This window comes from Vanellus vanellus, assembly GCF_965231255.1.
Source record: "Vanellus vanellus genome assembly, chromosome: 6".
Taxonomy (NCBI): domain Eukaryota; kingdom Metazoa; phylum Chordata; class Aves; order Charadriiformes; family Charadriidae; genus Vanellus; species Vanellus vanellus.
Window position 1 is genome coordinate 29,694,990 of NC_138911.1, and position 16,483 is coordinate 29,711,472.

A 16,483-nucleotide genomic window follows, 5' to 3' on the forward strand; every position below is an offset into this window, starting at 1 on the left:
ACAAATACCATCCATGGACAGTTTTTTAGTGTCTTCCCACCTGTTGCATGTGACAAGTCACATAATACCCACCCTGCACCTTCCCCCAAGTACACACAGCATTTGGTGCCCTGTGTTACCGACCCAAAACACAAGCAAGACGATGCCTTTGGCTTGAAGAGCTCTCTTACAGAGCCTCAAAGCTTCACACATTTCCTTACAGGAGTATTATTCCCATGATATCAATAAACTGCAAACAGAACTATCCAAATTCAACTAAGATTTAAATAAAGGAGAGCATTCTCATAGTTCAAAAAAAACCCTGCAGAGCTATAAAAATATTTATTTATATCCTGTACACATTACAAAACTCAATTTTGCATCACACAAAGGACTGGAAGAGATTTTATAACTGGAGGTCTGAAAAGCAAAAGGCAAAGTCCTTGACAAAGGCTTCTCTTAAATGAGCAGCTAGGAGTCCTTAAATACTACCATTCATTGCTCTTTAAAAGACAACTGCTGGGCTCTCACCATCTAGACAGAATAGAAACTTGAATGCCTTTGATTAAACTTTTAATCACATCAAGTACTTTTAAAATAATTACCAACAAAGAAAAACATGTTGACCACTGTGCTTTTGTTACTTTATGTGCCATTGATCTGCAACAGAAAGAAACCACAGATCAAAAGCTGCAACAGAAGAAAAAAGAAAAAAAAAAAAAGATTAAAATAAAACATCAGTTCTGCCCATGTCCTATCTGAAATAAGGAGGAAAAAAGATGAAACAGTATATTTTCTGGCAACCTGAGGGGGACTGGTACACTTAGAAAACTGCCAATGTAAAACCAGCACCACAGCCATAAAGTTGCTATCTGGAACGTGTTTCTTGTCTGCAACAATTTCAACGATTACAAGCTGGCCTATTAACAGTGTTTCACACTCTTATTAGGCCATTCACTGGATCAAAGTTAATATAGGCATGGTTTCTCTGGAGGGAAGCTAGCTTGGCCTGTTTGATAGATAAAGAGAGAAGCTTAGATCTTTAAGCCAGGCATCACCCTGCACCTTCCAGAGGAATTTATTTCTCAGAACAAAAGAAATAACTTCAACAAGTTTTGTTCATAAAAGTAAGTTCTCCAAACAAAAGCCTGCCAGAGTGACTGTAGTTCTGCAAAAATTATTGGATATAAACAAAACATTCAGTGAGATCACACCTACAGTAAATTCTGGACTTGACCTGGCACTTATGATGACCCTTTTAGGACACTGTATTTGTAGCCCTTGTGTCTGAGGCTGCAATACAGAATTTGGATGTAGAAGGTCAGATCAAATTAGGAATTTTTTAAATTAGGTTTAAGCTTAGAACTCCACTTTAAAATTTAAAGTACGATCCACTCTTCTCAGACAGCAACCAATACATAGTCTATTTTAAAAAGCAGATACTTTCCCCTCCCCCCCCCCCCCCCAAGGGGGAGAGGTTACTGCCAAGCATCCTGCCCTGCCAAGAAATTATTTTTCATCTTGTTACACACATAACCAAATTAGGGGAGAAAAGAAAGCCGTTTAGAGACTATCCAAAAGACAGTCAGGGAAGGATATCCAGTATTTGTACCAGTGCACTAGGAACTATTATTTCTTAGATGTTTGACACACTATGCCTTTGTGACTGATTGTGTGCACAGAACACTGTCTTGGAGAAATAGCTTGTATATGTATTTAAAAAAAAAAAAAAAGGGGGAGGGCTCTCAAGATCAACTTCTTCCCTGCTGTATTGTCATTTGCAGGGGATAGTGTGGGGAAAGGACCATTCAAAACTCAGGGTACAAAAGAAACAAGGGGAAGATCTGGAAAAGACACCATCTTGAGAACCCACAGTTTCCAGCCCAACTGAACAAAATAGCTTTTCCACTTCCTTCAGTTTATTCAACAGTCCACTGCCTCTCAGACACTTTCTCACCTTCTCCAGGGAGAAGCAGAACAACCTGAAAGAGAATGGAGGAAAATGCTCCAGCATTCATCATGGAGAAGCCACACACACACATATTGCCCGATCTTGAGAAGATGTGTATTGTTCCGCCGGGCTGGGAGCATTCTACTAGTGCTTCACTTTGCAAAGACAGAGTGTCCAGGTACGACACTGAAACTGTCTGAAGTGCACATAGTTTCATCAGTGAAGCATAAACTGAGCTCTTACGTTCTTCCCCTTGGCCCTCTTCTTGCACAAGTGTTTTGCTATGAGACTAGCGCTGGTGCATTCTCAGTTTCTTTCTGTGTCACCATCTGCAGGTACTTCAGTCGCATGGCAGGGAGCTGCTCATAAAGGTCAAATCCCAAAGGGCTCTCTGCATTCAGCAGTCTGTAGTAGAGTAGGTGCTTTTTCAATGTCTGAAGAAAGAAACAGCAGCCATTAGATTCTTTTCAGACATGATTAATCTTTTCCACCATGTCCCCAACACAACATAGGGACCTGCCAGATACTACAATTCCATCATGCCCAACATGTTTAATGGCATCAGTAGAAGAGGTATAAAAGGTGAGTTTCTTCCAAGAAAAATTCACTTTAGATTTGCATGAGATTTCCTCTTCGGAACACAACTCCACTGTCTCTTCAACAACCCCTTTAACAATGACTCCCTTGCCAGAAGCCCAAATCTGGTTTTGAGTAGCAGCTAAGAATTTACCCTGGACGCTAAACATAAAGGGCCAAATGACCCAGCTTTGTCACACAAGCTTGACCTTGGCAAGCTCCCTGAGAAAAAGAGAAACCTTAGATCTGTTTTGTTTGTTTCAGGGGAAGCATCCAACTAAGAGTTAAGGGCCACCTACTCATAGTTGCGCTAGAATCATCCCTCTAGGACCTCTCACTATCCAGATGTAACACTGCTTGGGTAAGAGGCAGATAAGAGGCATGGAAATACAGTACAGGAAATTCATCTAGGTTCCAATAGGCTGAGTGCTTTGAGTTCAATTACTACAAGAAGCAAATTTCAAAAGTCAAAGATAAACCCATAAGAGTACCGTGCCTGGAAACAAGTCCCAGTGGCACAGACAGAACCTTACAGATCCTACCTCATCCACCAACAGCCATGTCTTCCGCAGCATGCTTTTCCGAGCAGCATCAGTCTCCTGGGGACAAAACATATTCTTTACTTAATATGGCACAATGCTACCTTTGCTCACGGGCATACAGCACTCCAGGAGGATGCTGTGCTCATTATGATGAGGCTTCCATCAGAAAGGGCTTGAGATGGCTATTGCTTGGATCCTCCCTCTCTCCTCCTTCGCCTGACTTCTCAACTTTCAGGTAGGACTGTGATCAGGGGTGAATTGTTAGCACAAGTAACCATTGCTCGAGGCCCCACAGCCACGAGGAGGGCTTCTGCTTGGTTATTCAAGCAAAGTGAAAGGAAAGAGTACTCTGCACCTTAAGATTGTCCTGGGCAGAGGTTAAATCTCTCTCTGCATGATCAGCTGCCTCACCCTCTCTGTTTCATTCTTTCTTCCCCACCACCATAGCCCACATAGTTTCTGACTTCAAAGGTTTATGTAGGATTGGCTACCATTAGTGCAAGTGCTTTAGGGCATAATGAACAAAAGCTGTTGTCTTAGTCTCATATGTAGATTCTCAAACAGCTAACCACTACTCAAAATATTTGCTTACAATCTTTGTTTTCAAGCTCAAGGTCAGTGATTCACCACAAACCACACTGGATCCTTGGGAAGAGCAGACACAAAACCCAAAGCTTCCAGCCCTGAGGCTCTGCTATCCATCACCTACCTGGGTAGTGCTGTCTTGGGAGAAAATAAAGCTGTTCACATGAGTCACAGCCACCACGTAAAGAACAGGGCACCAGGTGGGGCGCAGTGCACCAGTGACCAGTGTTCGGAAGTAGAGTCGCAGGAGGTTGAGGTTATCCTCAGGAGGGGAAGTGTATCGCTCGAGAGGCACAGGAAACTGCAACAAACCCATCCAGAAACAACATTACAATTTTTGTCAGGGTCTAAGTAGTGAGGGGAATTTCATGACTATAGGGTGCTCTTCCTCAGCTGTTTGTGTCTTCACACCTACGTAACATGACGTGCCTCAGTGGCACAACCCCCATTTGGAACAGAGCTGTTACTGCTAACTAACATGACATGCCTTTGACAAAGCATCCTCAAGACCTCTTCGGCTTTATGGAGAGATGTTTTACTGGTTAAACCACTGCAGTTGCTTTTCAGCACAGGTGAGAAGAGTGGTTTCAAAGCGAGGAGACAGAGTGCTTTCACCAGCACCTCATCCTGCCAGTGTACCAGAGAGGCTTACACTGACCTATGCATTTAGCCAGAAAAGGAAAGCAAATCTATGTGCCAGAGTTAACGCTGTTAAGTGAAGTTTCCAACATTTTCTGACTTCACTGTCAAGCTTTGAAAAATAGGTTAGAACAGCTTTTAGTAACAATGTGGGTTTGTTTGTTTCTCCCCTCTCCAGAAGTCCAATTTTTATTTTTCTCAATTTTGAGATAAATTCTCTAGGGGTAATATTACATATTTCACTTTGGAACCTCTTCTTTGCACGATTAAAGACAATCATTGATTTTATTGAATTCAAAAAGCAGTCTGCCTGCTAGGGTATTCCTACTGCTCGCTAGGGCATTTAACTCAACTTAAGACAAAAAGGAAAAAAAAAAACCAAAACAAAACCACACACCACCTCAAGTGATCTTGCTCAAGTTTTCCAACACACAGTATTTGGCTTTTAGAAAAAAAAATCTAAGCACATGAAAAACAATTTGCTTTGAAATGATCTCCATTGTAATATATGCCATAATTCTGATGGTACTGAGGGATCTGGTGTTGAGTGATCAAGACAAGATAAAGCACATTACATAGAATCAAGGCTTTCATCTGGAATACGGTGTTCAGCTCTGTTCCTACATATATTTATGGAACTGGAATAGAGGCAGGGAAGAGCTACTGGGAAAAACAAGAGAAGAGAGAGCTTACCAGAAGAAGCAAGCCAGAATATCTTGGCTTACCTGGCTTAAGAAACAAAGGCTCATCTGGCCACAATGATATAGAAAAACTGGCCACAAGGCTACTACAACCAGAGCAGAAGCACTGCAACTACACAATGGCAAGCACTGATCTTGCAAAAACTGCTGGTTCACAGTTGTTTGGGAAACATTTTGAACAGTTATCTTTGTATTAGCAAACATTTTGGCTAGATCAGGTATTGTTTATCAACTGACATGGAATTTAGTTGGCTTTAAGTTCTCTCTCTAGTGTTCTGCTCATTCAAAAGAAGTGCAGTCCTGCACTTGACAGATCAAATTTTCTTGCCTGAGTTACCCAGCAAAGCACAACTCCAGCACAATTCAATGTGGAGATACAGCTGAGAGGGAAAAATGACTGTTTGTCCCTGCACTGGGCACATAAAAGATTTTCACCAAGGTGAGAAAAGACTTATTTAAGGGAAAGGTTATGGCTAGCAGAAGAACATGGGGTACAGACTAGCCCTTCATACATATAGGCCATAAATTAGAAGGAGGTTCTCAATCATTAGACCAAGCAGGGTCTGGGACAGTTTCCACTGAAGACTGAACAATTTCACAGCTCCTGCTCTCCACATATACACATCTATCTGCTCTCAAAACAAAATTCAACAGGTTCTGAAAATGATTATGTGACAAAGGCCTGCACCTATAGGGGCTGAATTCTGTTCTTCAGACTTACAATCAATCAAGGTTTTTGATTAAAAAAAAAAAGTGGGAAATAACAACAAAAAAACATATATACTGTTGTCACAGCCCTAAATCAAAAGAACACTGTTCTCCATTCCTATTATATTTTACATTCCATGCATTCAACTTTCTTGAGGGAGAATTAAAAGCTTCTAAGCAAAGAAAGCATGATTATTCTACCGGACATGGAGGCATGAGGAAGAAGGGGACGTGCTGGGAGGATGCCCAAACCAAGGCTGGATAAACACAAGTAAGAGCCTAGTAACCCAGAAATATGCAGTGACAGGCAACTACCATAAGCCAGGATTACCTGCTGGAGTGACACTCCCAGTGCCCGCAGGATACTTATGTGCTCCCCAAAAACAGCAAGACGCAGATGAACACTGAAACGCTTCTGTAGAGGCAGAAGAACAAATACTCCAAAAAGTGGATCTCCAAAGGACACACCTTCAAACTGCTCCAGGAGACTTATATAGAGATCGTGAAAGGACGCCAAACCTGGGAGAGGAGCATCCAAGTTCAGGGAGTCCAATGCCTTTGGTTGGCAATACACAGAGAGAAGGGCAGCTGTGTAGCGGTGGATCGGTGCTTCTAGAAAGAGGTCACTGCCTGTGAGGAAGACACACATAAGCCGTGCAAGTTTGGCAGCAGTAGGGATGCTCTGAAGGGTTTTAGCACGCCAGGTTTCCAGCAACAAGACCCACTGCAGGTTCCAGGTCACAGTGTTGACAAGATCAAGTGGGAGAGAGTTCAGTACAGCGCCACGTGTCTCTGCATTAGTCACTTTGTTGTAGAGGCTGATAAGTGGAAAGAACGGCCAGTCTGAAGGCAGAATGGGCCCTTTGACCTCAGGAAGCAGCATTGACTGGATGAGGTAATTCCGTCCTTGGTAGGATGCTTGCGAATGCATAAGGGTAGGCTGCAAGTGGACAAAATGAGAAAGGTAGCAGGAGCGGATGAAAGGCAGATTCTGGTATGACTCTCTCAGCAGGGCACCACGAGTAGCTTTTGAAAAAAATGCTGCCGCAGAGCCAGGCTGTGCCAGTTTGGCACTGGTACCCAGATGCAGGATATCAGAGAAGTCAGCTGCTTCTGGGCCTCCAGCTTTCCCTTCCCTGTAAGATAAAGACAAACATAAGTTTAAGAAACAAACAAACAAACCCCCACCAAACAAACAAAACACCACAGAAATTCAACTTTACGATCAATCTTCCTGCATCAGGGAGAGTAGTATATGTACAGCACTCACAACACTTCCTACAGCATTCAGCTATGGTAATACTAAGTGCCTGTAAAGCATCAGCTATCTTGTTATTTACAAGAAATTCACAGAACTACATTTGCAGTTAGCAACACTAAGGCCTTGCCATGAAAAACCTCTACACAGTGCCAGTAGTCTGATGTGGACACTGCAACCCCTTGTCCAGAGAGGCAGTGTACTTACCAACACAGCTGTCAGGGTGCTGAGATGAAATACCACATATCATATAAAGCCTACATGAATCAATAAGACAATTCCCAAAATAGTAGCTTTGCAGCTGGCAGGGGGAAGGTCGGGGAACCATACAGACTGGTAGTTAGAAATTGGAGGGGGTGTTTGTCAAATCCACGTACCACAATCTCAGACCAGAGACTGACCATGGTCTCAGATTGCTCATTGAATTCTCACAAAATGGTAGTTCTATAGCAGGTATTTGTAAAAAACCAAAAACTAACAAACAAACAAAAAAACAATCCACCCAAACAAACCCACCCACAAACTTTCCTCCTTTCTGGAAAACTATAGTATCTCCTTGCAGCGCTTTGGTCCAATCTCCTACAGGGATGCACCATGGCAAATTTCAAAAAGATTATGATGAACAAGGTAAACTGCTACCATTTTCTTGGCCAGACATGGGAGGTTTCACATTTGAGATGCTCATGATTTCTTCCAGTGCAAGGTGGAAGGCATGGCAATTGTCAAATCAGCAGAAATTTGTGCGAGAACTTGTATAATAAGGGTTAGAGGAAGATTTAATAAGCTTTTCAGGCTATGTCAAATTCCCATGCATTTTCTAGAGTCACTACTCTCAGGACAGCAGACACTGGGCTTTAGTGAGAAATCATGGGACTCTTACCACAGAGACCAAAAGAAACTGGTCACATTTCTCAACGTTGATATATTGGAGAAAAATCTGCAACCATGCTGCTGGTCTTATTAGAAGGCTCTGTGACCAGAGAATATGGCGATGAGTAACTAAAATCTGAACGCAGGCCCTATGAAAGGCCAAAAATGATGACAAAATTGCAGTGGCCAACATGTGCTTTTTCAATTTTCCCAAGTTTTCTATGTACCAGACTACAGAAAGGAAAAAATGTAAAGCTTACGGAAGAAACTCTGGATTAAAGGCAAGATCCAGTAGGACCTCGTAAGCCAGATGCTCGCTCCCTGGCAACAGACGGCTTAGCAATGCCATGGCAACACAGTGATGGAGTGAGGCATGCTGGGTGTAATCCGGACAAGTGCCTGCCTGTACAGGAAACAAAACAAGTAAAAGCACTATATCATTTGTCAATAAGGCAATCAACAAGGACAGGAGGGTCAGCTGAGACATAGTGTCTCACTCTCCAGAGAGATCTAAGTCAGACTGCAAGAACTGTCAGCATTCATACCAATATCTTTCTGCTGCCCCTGACTGTGTTAGACAGTCAGACATCTTTTTAGCAGCACACTTGAAAACTTTGTTCTCAATCTAGCCCAAAGACAGACAAAAATATAATTTTGCCAAAGTATTTCAGATATAAATCCCCACATCAGTAACTGTAAAGATATTATTTGCTAATGGGGCATAAAAGACAATTGAAGAGTCACCAGACCTAAGTCAGACATAAGTAAGAATGTGGATGCAAGGACCAGTTTCCAGTCTTGCACACCGAGTTGGAGAGGCCAGGATGAAGTCAGTTCCTCGGGTGAAAGAAATGAAAGGACTAATAACGATACCATTCTCCGAGCCAATGCTAATACAAAGTACTGCAGATGATATTCATGTCGCAGGATCCATGCAGATGATGGAGTTACAGAGGGAGGTCCAGTCTGCCAGCTTTGATGCAGATAATCCTTCAAGCCTCTGAAGCCCAGCACAGAGCTGTACTATAAAGGAATCAGAATTGGAGACAAATACTACTAAGACAGTTCATGGCTGGAGGAAAGTAAGACATAGCCCTCTCCAAGGCCTACCCCCTACCTTCTCCCATAAGAATTCCTGTTGGCTACTCCAAAGGGGTTATTTAAAAATAGCGTGATAAATATCTGCTTTTCTGCCTCAAGTCTCACTTGCACCCACTATGACCATCCCCACCACAGGTAACCAATAATCACTGCCTACATTTTCCATAGTGCTTTGTAAGGCGGAAGTCTGGCCAGATATTGCTATTGGTAATCAGCCAGCTAATTCAACATAAGATGACAGAGGAAGGCTTTGAGAAAGCTTATATTAGGTATTCCATCTCTCTAGGGCTCTGCCGTTTCCTCTTCAGAGTTTGCACTCTGCCATGACACTCTCATTCTAAAAATTCAGGGCAACCACAAGTGGGAAGAAATCTCTTCAGCCACTGTAGCACTCATTCTCTTGTTTAATTTTATCCCATTTTTCTTTGTTATATATGCTTCAACCATCTCTTTCCTCCTCTGACACTCAGTTATTTATTTTGCTTAGCCAAATAGCAGTTATTTAACCCCTCTCAATGTTCTTTATAAATCCATCCTTTAAGCGTGATCATTATTCATCACCAGCTCTATAAATCCAGCTTCCCAGTGTCAACTGGATAATGGAATTCAAAGACAGAAGATATTTTTCAGATCCTTGTCCCAACCTGTTCTGAAAACAGGGGCATTTCTCTCTATAGTACTTTGATATTTTTAGAATAAAAATACACAACAATTCCTTTTTAATAATCCTACTAACATCATTCTTAAGCCCGGGAAGATACAAATACTCACCTCCCTCACAAGTACATCATTCACCCAGAACCTACAGTGAAAAAGTCTATTCTCACCTTGCTGGTCAGTCCTTTGTGAATGTGAGTGATGCTATTGATGAGAAATAGGAGGGCAGTGAGGAAAGGGAAAGGTGACTTGGAGCCAACCAGGCTCAACGGAGGTTTGCCTCCAGTACAACTCAGAGATGCAATGCTGAAGACAGATTCTGGTGCTGGGGAACAGGACAGAGGGTTGCATAAAGCAGAACACGGCCTGTGTGAACAGATAAAGAGAGAGGGGTCAGCTCAAAAGCACTCATACTGCTGAAGAATTATCTTGTAGGAATGTTACTATCTGAACTGTGCCACACATTGCAGTAAAATGGAAGCCCCTAAGACCGTGCAAGAAAAAAACCTAGTACCACTGTTGGTCAAGTAAGCACTATCACCATACAAGCTAATGCCAGTGAACTGTCATGCATTCTAATCTTTATCTAAATTGTTCACAATGAGCAGAAATACTGATGCAGTGACACATCTCTGATGTCAAACATGTTCAAGCATTGGGCCTTTGATTAAAAAAAAAATACACATTTCCCCATGTACATATGTGAACCAGGCTAATAAAGCTGCCCACCCACTCAGGACATTTCAATAATAAACTGGCAGGCAAAGCCAAAAAGCCACTTATATCTAAAACTGACATTGCAAAAATACCACCCTTATGTACTCATTAAATGCACACTTTTAAAGACTATTCAGAAAGAACCTAGCTTTAATGTACATGAACGTGACGGTGCACACCGCTCATGGTGTGTGTGCGCTCACTCTCCGTGGGCGAAACTAGAACTTTTCATACCAGCAGTGCTTATGGGGCTCACACACTAGACATACCATGTCTGTAGAGGCAAGACCACTACAAGGAAGAGTGACCATAAGCACGTTGCTCAATAGTAATGGGGCAATAGGGGAAATCCTTGCAAAGTTTCATATCATTACTCTATGACAGAGAACTAATTCCTTAAATGCATTGCTCTTCCTTCCACTGGCATTGCTAGTGAACACATCTGGGGCTCACAGAGTACCCTGAACTCCTAGCCCTCATCTGCCCAGAATGTTTAGACAAGACTGTCAAAACATTAAGGCAGAGATTAGTTGACTTAATTTTTACCAGCCAGTGTTAAGAACAGCCTAGGAGAATTCTTGCTGATGGGTTTTTACAGCCTGACCAAACCCATTGTTTCCAGACCTCAAGGACAGGCAGAAAAGGGTCTAACGAGTGACCTTGTGTTAGAAGCTTTGGTGTTAAGAGCTTCAAACCTCAGTTCTCACTCATGAAAGAACGTGGGCCAAACTGTTTGGTGACCATTCAAATACCACTTAAAACCAAAGAGTTCGAGGGCCCTTCTATCAGATGTTCTCAGAAGCAGCAGGATGTCTCCCTGACTACAAGCGAGGACTTTCAGGTTCCCCCTCTCCAGAGGACTGATCACAGGCTAGTAGGGAGGCTCCCTCTACAGCAGAAAGACGGAATATCTGCAGGGCTGAACAGTTCCAGGAGCCAGAGACAAAGCTTACATTATCCAAATGTCTGAAAGAACAGTTTGGTATCTGGCCTTTCACTTTCCTGCAGGGGCTTTCAAGGCCCTAGTGAAGCTCTGCAGGAGCTTAAAGATGAGAGTCTAAATTATTTTATATAAGGAGAATCACACAGAGCACGTGAATGGTACATACATGCACACGCTCACCTCCCTGATGTAAAAGGGACTCAAACTGATCTTTTTTCTTTTTTTTTTTTAAAAAAAACCCAAACAAACAAAAAAAAAACCATGAAACCAAAGAAGAATCAAAGCCAATCTGAAATTGATATAAAAAACATAGCTACATGGAAGGGCAGAGATGCAGACCCTGCAGCAGCACCAGTAGGAAAGCAAGAACTGGAAAACCTCTGTGGCCATCATGCTATTTGCTGTGAAGAGAGAGAGGACAAACCAGGGTGTAGGGCTCTACTGCACTCTAATTCACACATACAGGGCACGTATGTACAGGGGAAAGCAATGGGAGGGGGGGAAAACTGTCACATGCTCCCTTAGCATCTGGCAACAGCATCTTAGCAGTGAAATGATTTTACCTGAGCAAGTCCCACATGCTGTATATGGCTGGCTGGCTGAGAAGGGGCTGCAGCACCTCAGATGTCAAACATTCCAGTTCCTCTAAACAGTCAATTGGATTGACTGATGGCTGCAGAAGACAGAGAAAGACAGTAAAAGATGGTGAACAAAGGCATTCCAGTGAGGGCAAAAAGACAGGTTGATTTAATTGCTTTCTCTGTGTTTACTATCCTTCTGCCAGACCACATCATCTACATAGTGATACTGCTCTAGGTTAAGAGCTGGCCTCACTGCTGGTAGCGTGGAAGCTGAAAGCTGGCACCTCAAGGTGTTCTTGCACTCAAGTATTAAAATGCATCACAGAGATTTCCTAATTGGCTGGAAGTAAGGTATGGGATCCTTGGAATCAAGATTCGCTAAATGGCTAACCCCCCCTCCACATAGCATTTATGTGCTGATCTTCCCATTTAACTTGGAGATGACACAAAGGTGATGAGAACTACCTTGAGAAAGCAGAGTGGCACCACCAGGGTCTCAAAAAAACAAAAAACCAAAAAAAAAAAAAAAACCCCCACTCAACTGTATAAAGTGCAATTGACCTACCCATCAAAGCATGACTGAACACTGCAGAAAGGAGGATCTGTGGCTTTTAGAGAACCATCCGAGTTCTTCTGACCCTAGTAAGCAATATTCCTTATTGAAGGAACATGCTGGCAAATTTTAATGTTCTTTCCCTTCATTAGAATGCTGCTTTAGGATACAGAGATACTAATTTCTACAATGTAAAATCTAATTTTCCCCCAGGTGAAATTCTCTTCCAGAAATCAGTGAAATCTACGTGAAGATGTTAACCTTAGTTCTTAGCCTAACAAAAATATTCTATTTACTAGACAAGTTGATTTTTCTTTTTGCACTCATCCATTCAAACATGCTCCATGCAACTTTATTTTTTTTTAATCAGATTAGCTAACCACAGGCGGATGACTGAAATTCCTTTTAAGTGGAATTAAAAAAAATTCTCATGTCATAGTCTAAGGACTTAAATTATTTAGTCAGACAGTCTTCTGGGATCTATAAAGGTTGAAAAGCAATATTAACCTCTTGGTTATCCTGATCCTCTAATACTCAGGACATAATGACAGCATGTGAAGGGTACTACCCCACTTTGGGGCACTGAAGACTTATTTGAAAGAGACTGGCGGTTTCTACTCCAGCCACAGCTAACAAACTCAGTTGCTTTGGGCAAGTTTCAGAGGAGTTGCAGAAGTGTGACTAACTACAGCCATTAAATTACCCCCACACCTTGAAGACAGCTCTCCCAGGTCAGAATTTGAGCACATCAGTTTGGCAGTAAAGAGGAAACTTGCATTTATCTTTAGAACATGAATCTTTAAGGCAGCTAAAGGATAAGACGTTGTTTTTCAACAGTATCGCACTGATGTGTCACCTTCAGAAAACTCACTTTAAAGGATTCTATGGTCACATACAACAACTGTAACTGGGTTACAGAATTTGACCTTGAATGTCAGTGGGGCAGCAAATAAATGTATCATTATTGTTTCCTATCCAAAGTTCATATGGCATGACCCTCAATGCTCAATCTTCCAACAAGATTACTGCAGTGTAGCTGTCCACATATAAGCTCTCAGACCACCGCAAATCCAAAAATGTGCAACTTGATTTAGCCCGCAAGGAGAAAGGACAGCCAAACTAAATTAGGCCATATTTGCTTCATGCTTTGGACCTCTGCAGTAAATCAAAATACTCACAGCACTACCACATACCTTGATTGAGACTCTGAGCACAAAGGAAGACAGCGATATTTGGTACTGCTAGTGTGAAGGATCAGCAGACTTATCTGACCATAAATGCCACAAAGACTAGATATAAGGTGTGGTAAACAAAATCTAGCCCTCAGTTAGATGGCTCAACGTCTGTTTTTTTTCAGCTTTGCCTTTAAGTTCAAGTTTTCAGAGGTAATATACAAGCTGTTGCTGGTGAGATGAAAAGCCACCCTGTATTTTCAGGCCTTACCTGTTGTCTGCAAGCACTGTAATAAACTCCCAGGTAGATCAGATAAGTTGTGGTCAGAGGCTGGAGAGTTTGCCAAGTTTCTGACTGGGATATCTCCTGGAGGAATTTTTTCAGACTGGTCTCAAGGAAGGGCTGTAAGCCTGACACTTGATTCCACGCTACTGGAGGAGGTGGAACCTGTTCACTATCTTCTGAGCTATTACTGAAACACAATGGAAGAACAACACAGGATAGCGAATATGTCTCAGAAACAATCGTCTCTCTAAATTATAATTTTTAATAACAAGATTTCCAATTGCAGGTAGTATGGAAGGTGATACCCGACAACTGCCACTAGGGGAAAAAAGTCTTTGCACGGTCCCACAGACCAGACTAAATCAATTTAGGCAGAAAGGACTAATGCAGAATCTACTCATGAAAGCTGAAGTTTCTTCACCTGCACTACTCTGTCCTTGAGCTATGCTCTGGTTTTACCAGACACACCACCTCAGTATCCAGCTTCAGTTAAAGCGGCTCTTGCTTTACACCAGAAAAAGTACCAGTGTCTTCAGCAAATCCTACTGCTTTGATGTCTATCAAAACAAACAATCTCTTAATGCTGACTCATCTTGGTCTCTGCAAAGAGGTTCTTTCCTCCAAACCTCAGGGAGGTTACTTTCTTTTTCCCAAAGGGAAGGTCAAAGGAACTTCCTAGCTCCTTTCAGTGGGGAATTTGTTTAACACTTCCCTTCTGCCCCATAGCTGAATGCAGATTTTTACTCCTGCCTCTTACCAGACTGGCAGGTATACAGCTGTCAGCCTTGGCACCCCTTCTAACCTTGTGTCAGAGGCAATATACCCCACCATGCAGGGATTCACATGTGGGACAGTAAACCATCCAAAATGAAATAAAAAAAGGTGATAGCCATGTCTCCAAACCAAAGAGAGGGAAGACAGGACACCAACAACTCAGGTACACAGAACTGGTGACAGAGATGGCCTACCTGCTCAGCTTGGCCTGCAGCTCTGCTGTGTAGCCTGCTGTTTGTGTCACACATATCAGCAAAGTAACTACCGCCGTAGCTCGCTGGACAAACAACTCAATCATTGGGCTCTTCCCATGGCAAGCGCTGAGCAATTCAGGCAGGGACTGCAGTGTCCTCACCAGCACAGGGTAGAGATCCCTATTAGTATGAATCACACAACAGGTGAGGTTGGAAGGAGTCTCTGGAGATCATCTGTAGTTCAACTCCCTGCTCAAGCCAGGTCAGCTACAGCAAGTTTGATCAGGAACACGTCTAGTTGGATTTTGAATAACTTCAAGGACAGAGTCCACAATCTTCCTGTGCAACCTGCTTCAGTGTTTGATCAATCACCTTCACAGTAAAGATTTTTTCTTACACTTAAGTGAAATTTCCTGTATTTCCATTTGTGCCTATTGCTTCTTGTATTTTTCACTTCATACCACTGGAAAAACCTGGCTCTATCTTCTTTACACCCTCCCATCTCAAAGATTGCTAAAAGGAGATTATGAGAACCATCACCACTACCAAAATAACAAAAACAAGCAGACATGGGAAAAAGATGACAAAGAATGCTGTCATTCCAGATTGATCTGAATGGGACCTACCTAATAATCTGCTTCCAAGCATCATGATAATCTCTTGGAAAAATTATTTTTCTTTTATTCTTGTTTCCCTAGTTCTCAAATTCTCAGCCAAAGTATCCATAGTTATAATCATGCAAATTTAAGGAATCTTCTGCCGTTTCTCTTTCCTCAACATTATTTACAGTGCTAAAGAATTATATACAGTTTTTACTCTTTATTAACCGATACACCTGATTGGGCTGGAGAACAGCCCAGTTTTTGGGAGAGCCCAATCTGTTGCAGAGAGAGAATCTCCCTTCTGAAACTTAATACTGGCCTCCCTTTTACTCCTCTTCACAGCAACTCCATAGCCATCTCTGTGCTTCCAAGTCAGTGCAATTACAGGCAGAAGATTCAATGCCTGAGGTAGGTCAGACTTATCCCAATGCAGACCTTGATGGTCTGGCACAAGAACTGAAAATTGATGCAGCATGCAGAGTTTGTCTGCATCAGTCTGCCCCACTTAGCATGCATGCTGGTGACTGCTGCCCACAGACTGCCTTTAGGTCATCAGATTCAATGCTAGGTATGCTGCAAACTACGTGTCTTGATGTCACACAAGCACAGGTTATTCATGCCTTCAAGGGGAAAAAGATGCAGCCCTAAAAAGTTCTGGTGATCTCCCATAGTACAGAGCAGAAACAACAAAATATCAGTGCTTAAACACAGGAGATAAAGAACAACCAGAAAAAAAGACAATACTCAACACAAATACCTTTAGAAACTGTGAGTTTTACTGCTGGAGGCTAGAGAAAGGGGGATAAGACTCCCTGAAGAGAATAGAGGCTGAGTCTGGAGATCCCTATATACTCCCCTCTGGAACAAGATGTCCATTTTCTCTGTTGTGCCCTCCACTCCCTCTCTCCAGCTTTGGACTGTACCTGTAGAGATCACAGGCCTGACCATAGCCAGCTGCCACAGCCCATAACCGGAAGGCTTCGGTGCTTAGCCTGACGGCTTCTTCCCTTGGCAGGGGCAGATCCAGTGGGTCTTCAGCTATAAATCGACTTAACCGACTTTTCATTTCAAATTTGTTAAGCTGTACAAAACAC

At 42.5% G+C, this 16,483-nt stretch overlaps 1 protein-coding gene across 1 annotated transcript in view; it reads right to left on the reverse strand.

Moving 5' to 3' along the window:
* Nucleotides 1-288: 288 nt before the first annotated feature.
* RPAP1 (RNA polymerase II associated protein 1) overlaps nt 289-16,483 on the reverse strand; it is a 37,562-nt gene continuing 21,367 nt past the window's right edge. Inside the window, exons 14-24 of the mRNA XM_082485294.1 lie at nt 16,313-16,470; nt 14,788-14,967; nt 13,805-14,006; nt 11,791-11,900; nt 9,738-9,933; nt 8,683-8,832; nt 8,070-8,212; nt 6,013-6,817; nt 3,758-3,934; nt 3,049-3,105; nt 289-2,364 (exon numbers count right to left, since the gene is read on the reverse strand). Coding sequence (XP_082341420.1) covers nt 2,212-2,364; nt 3,049-3,105; nt 3,758-3,934; nt 6,013-6,817; nt 8,070-8,212; nt 8,683-8,832; nt 9,738-9,933; nt 11,791-11,900; nt 13,805-14,006; nt 14,788-14,967; nt 16,313-16,470 — 2,331 coding nt within the window. The 3' untranslated portion in view covers nt 289-2,211. The remainder of the gene's footprint in view (nt 2,365-3,048; nt 3,106-3,757; nt 3,935-6,012; nt 6,818-8,069; nt 8,213-8,682; nt 8,833-9,737; nt 9,934-11,790; nt 11,901-13,804; nt 14,007-14,787; nt 14,968-16,312; nt 16,471-16,483) is intronic.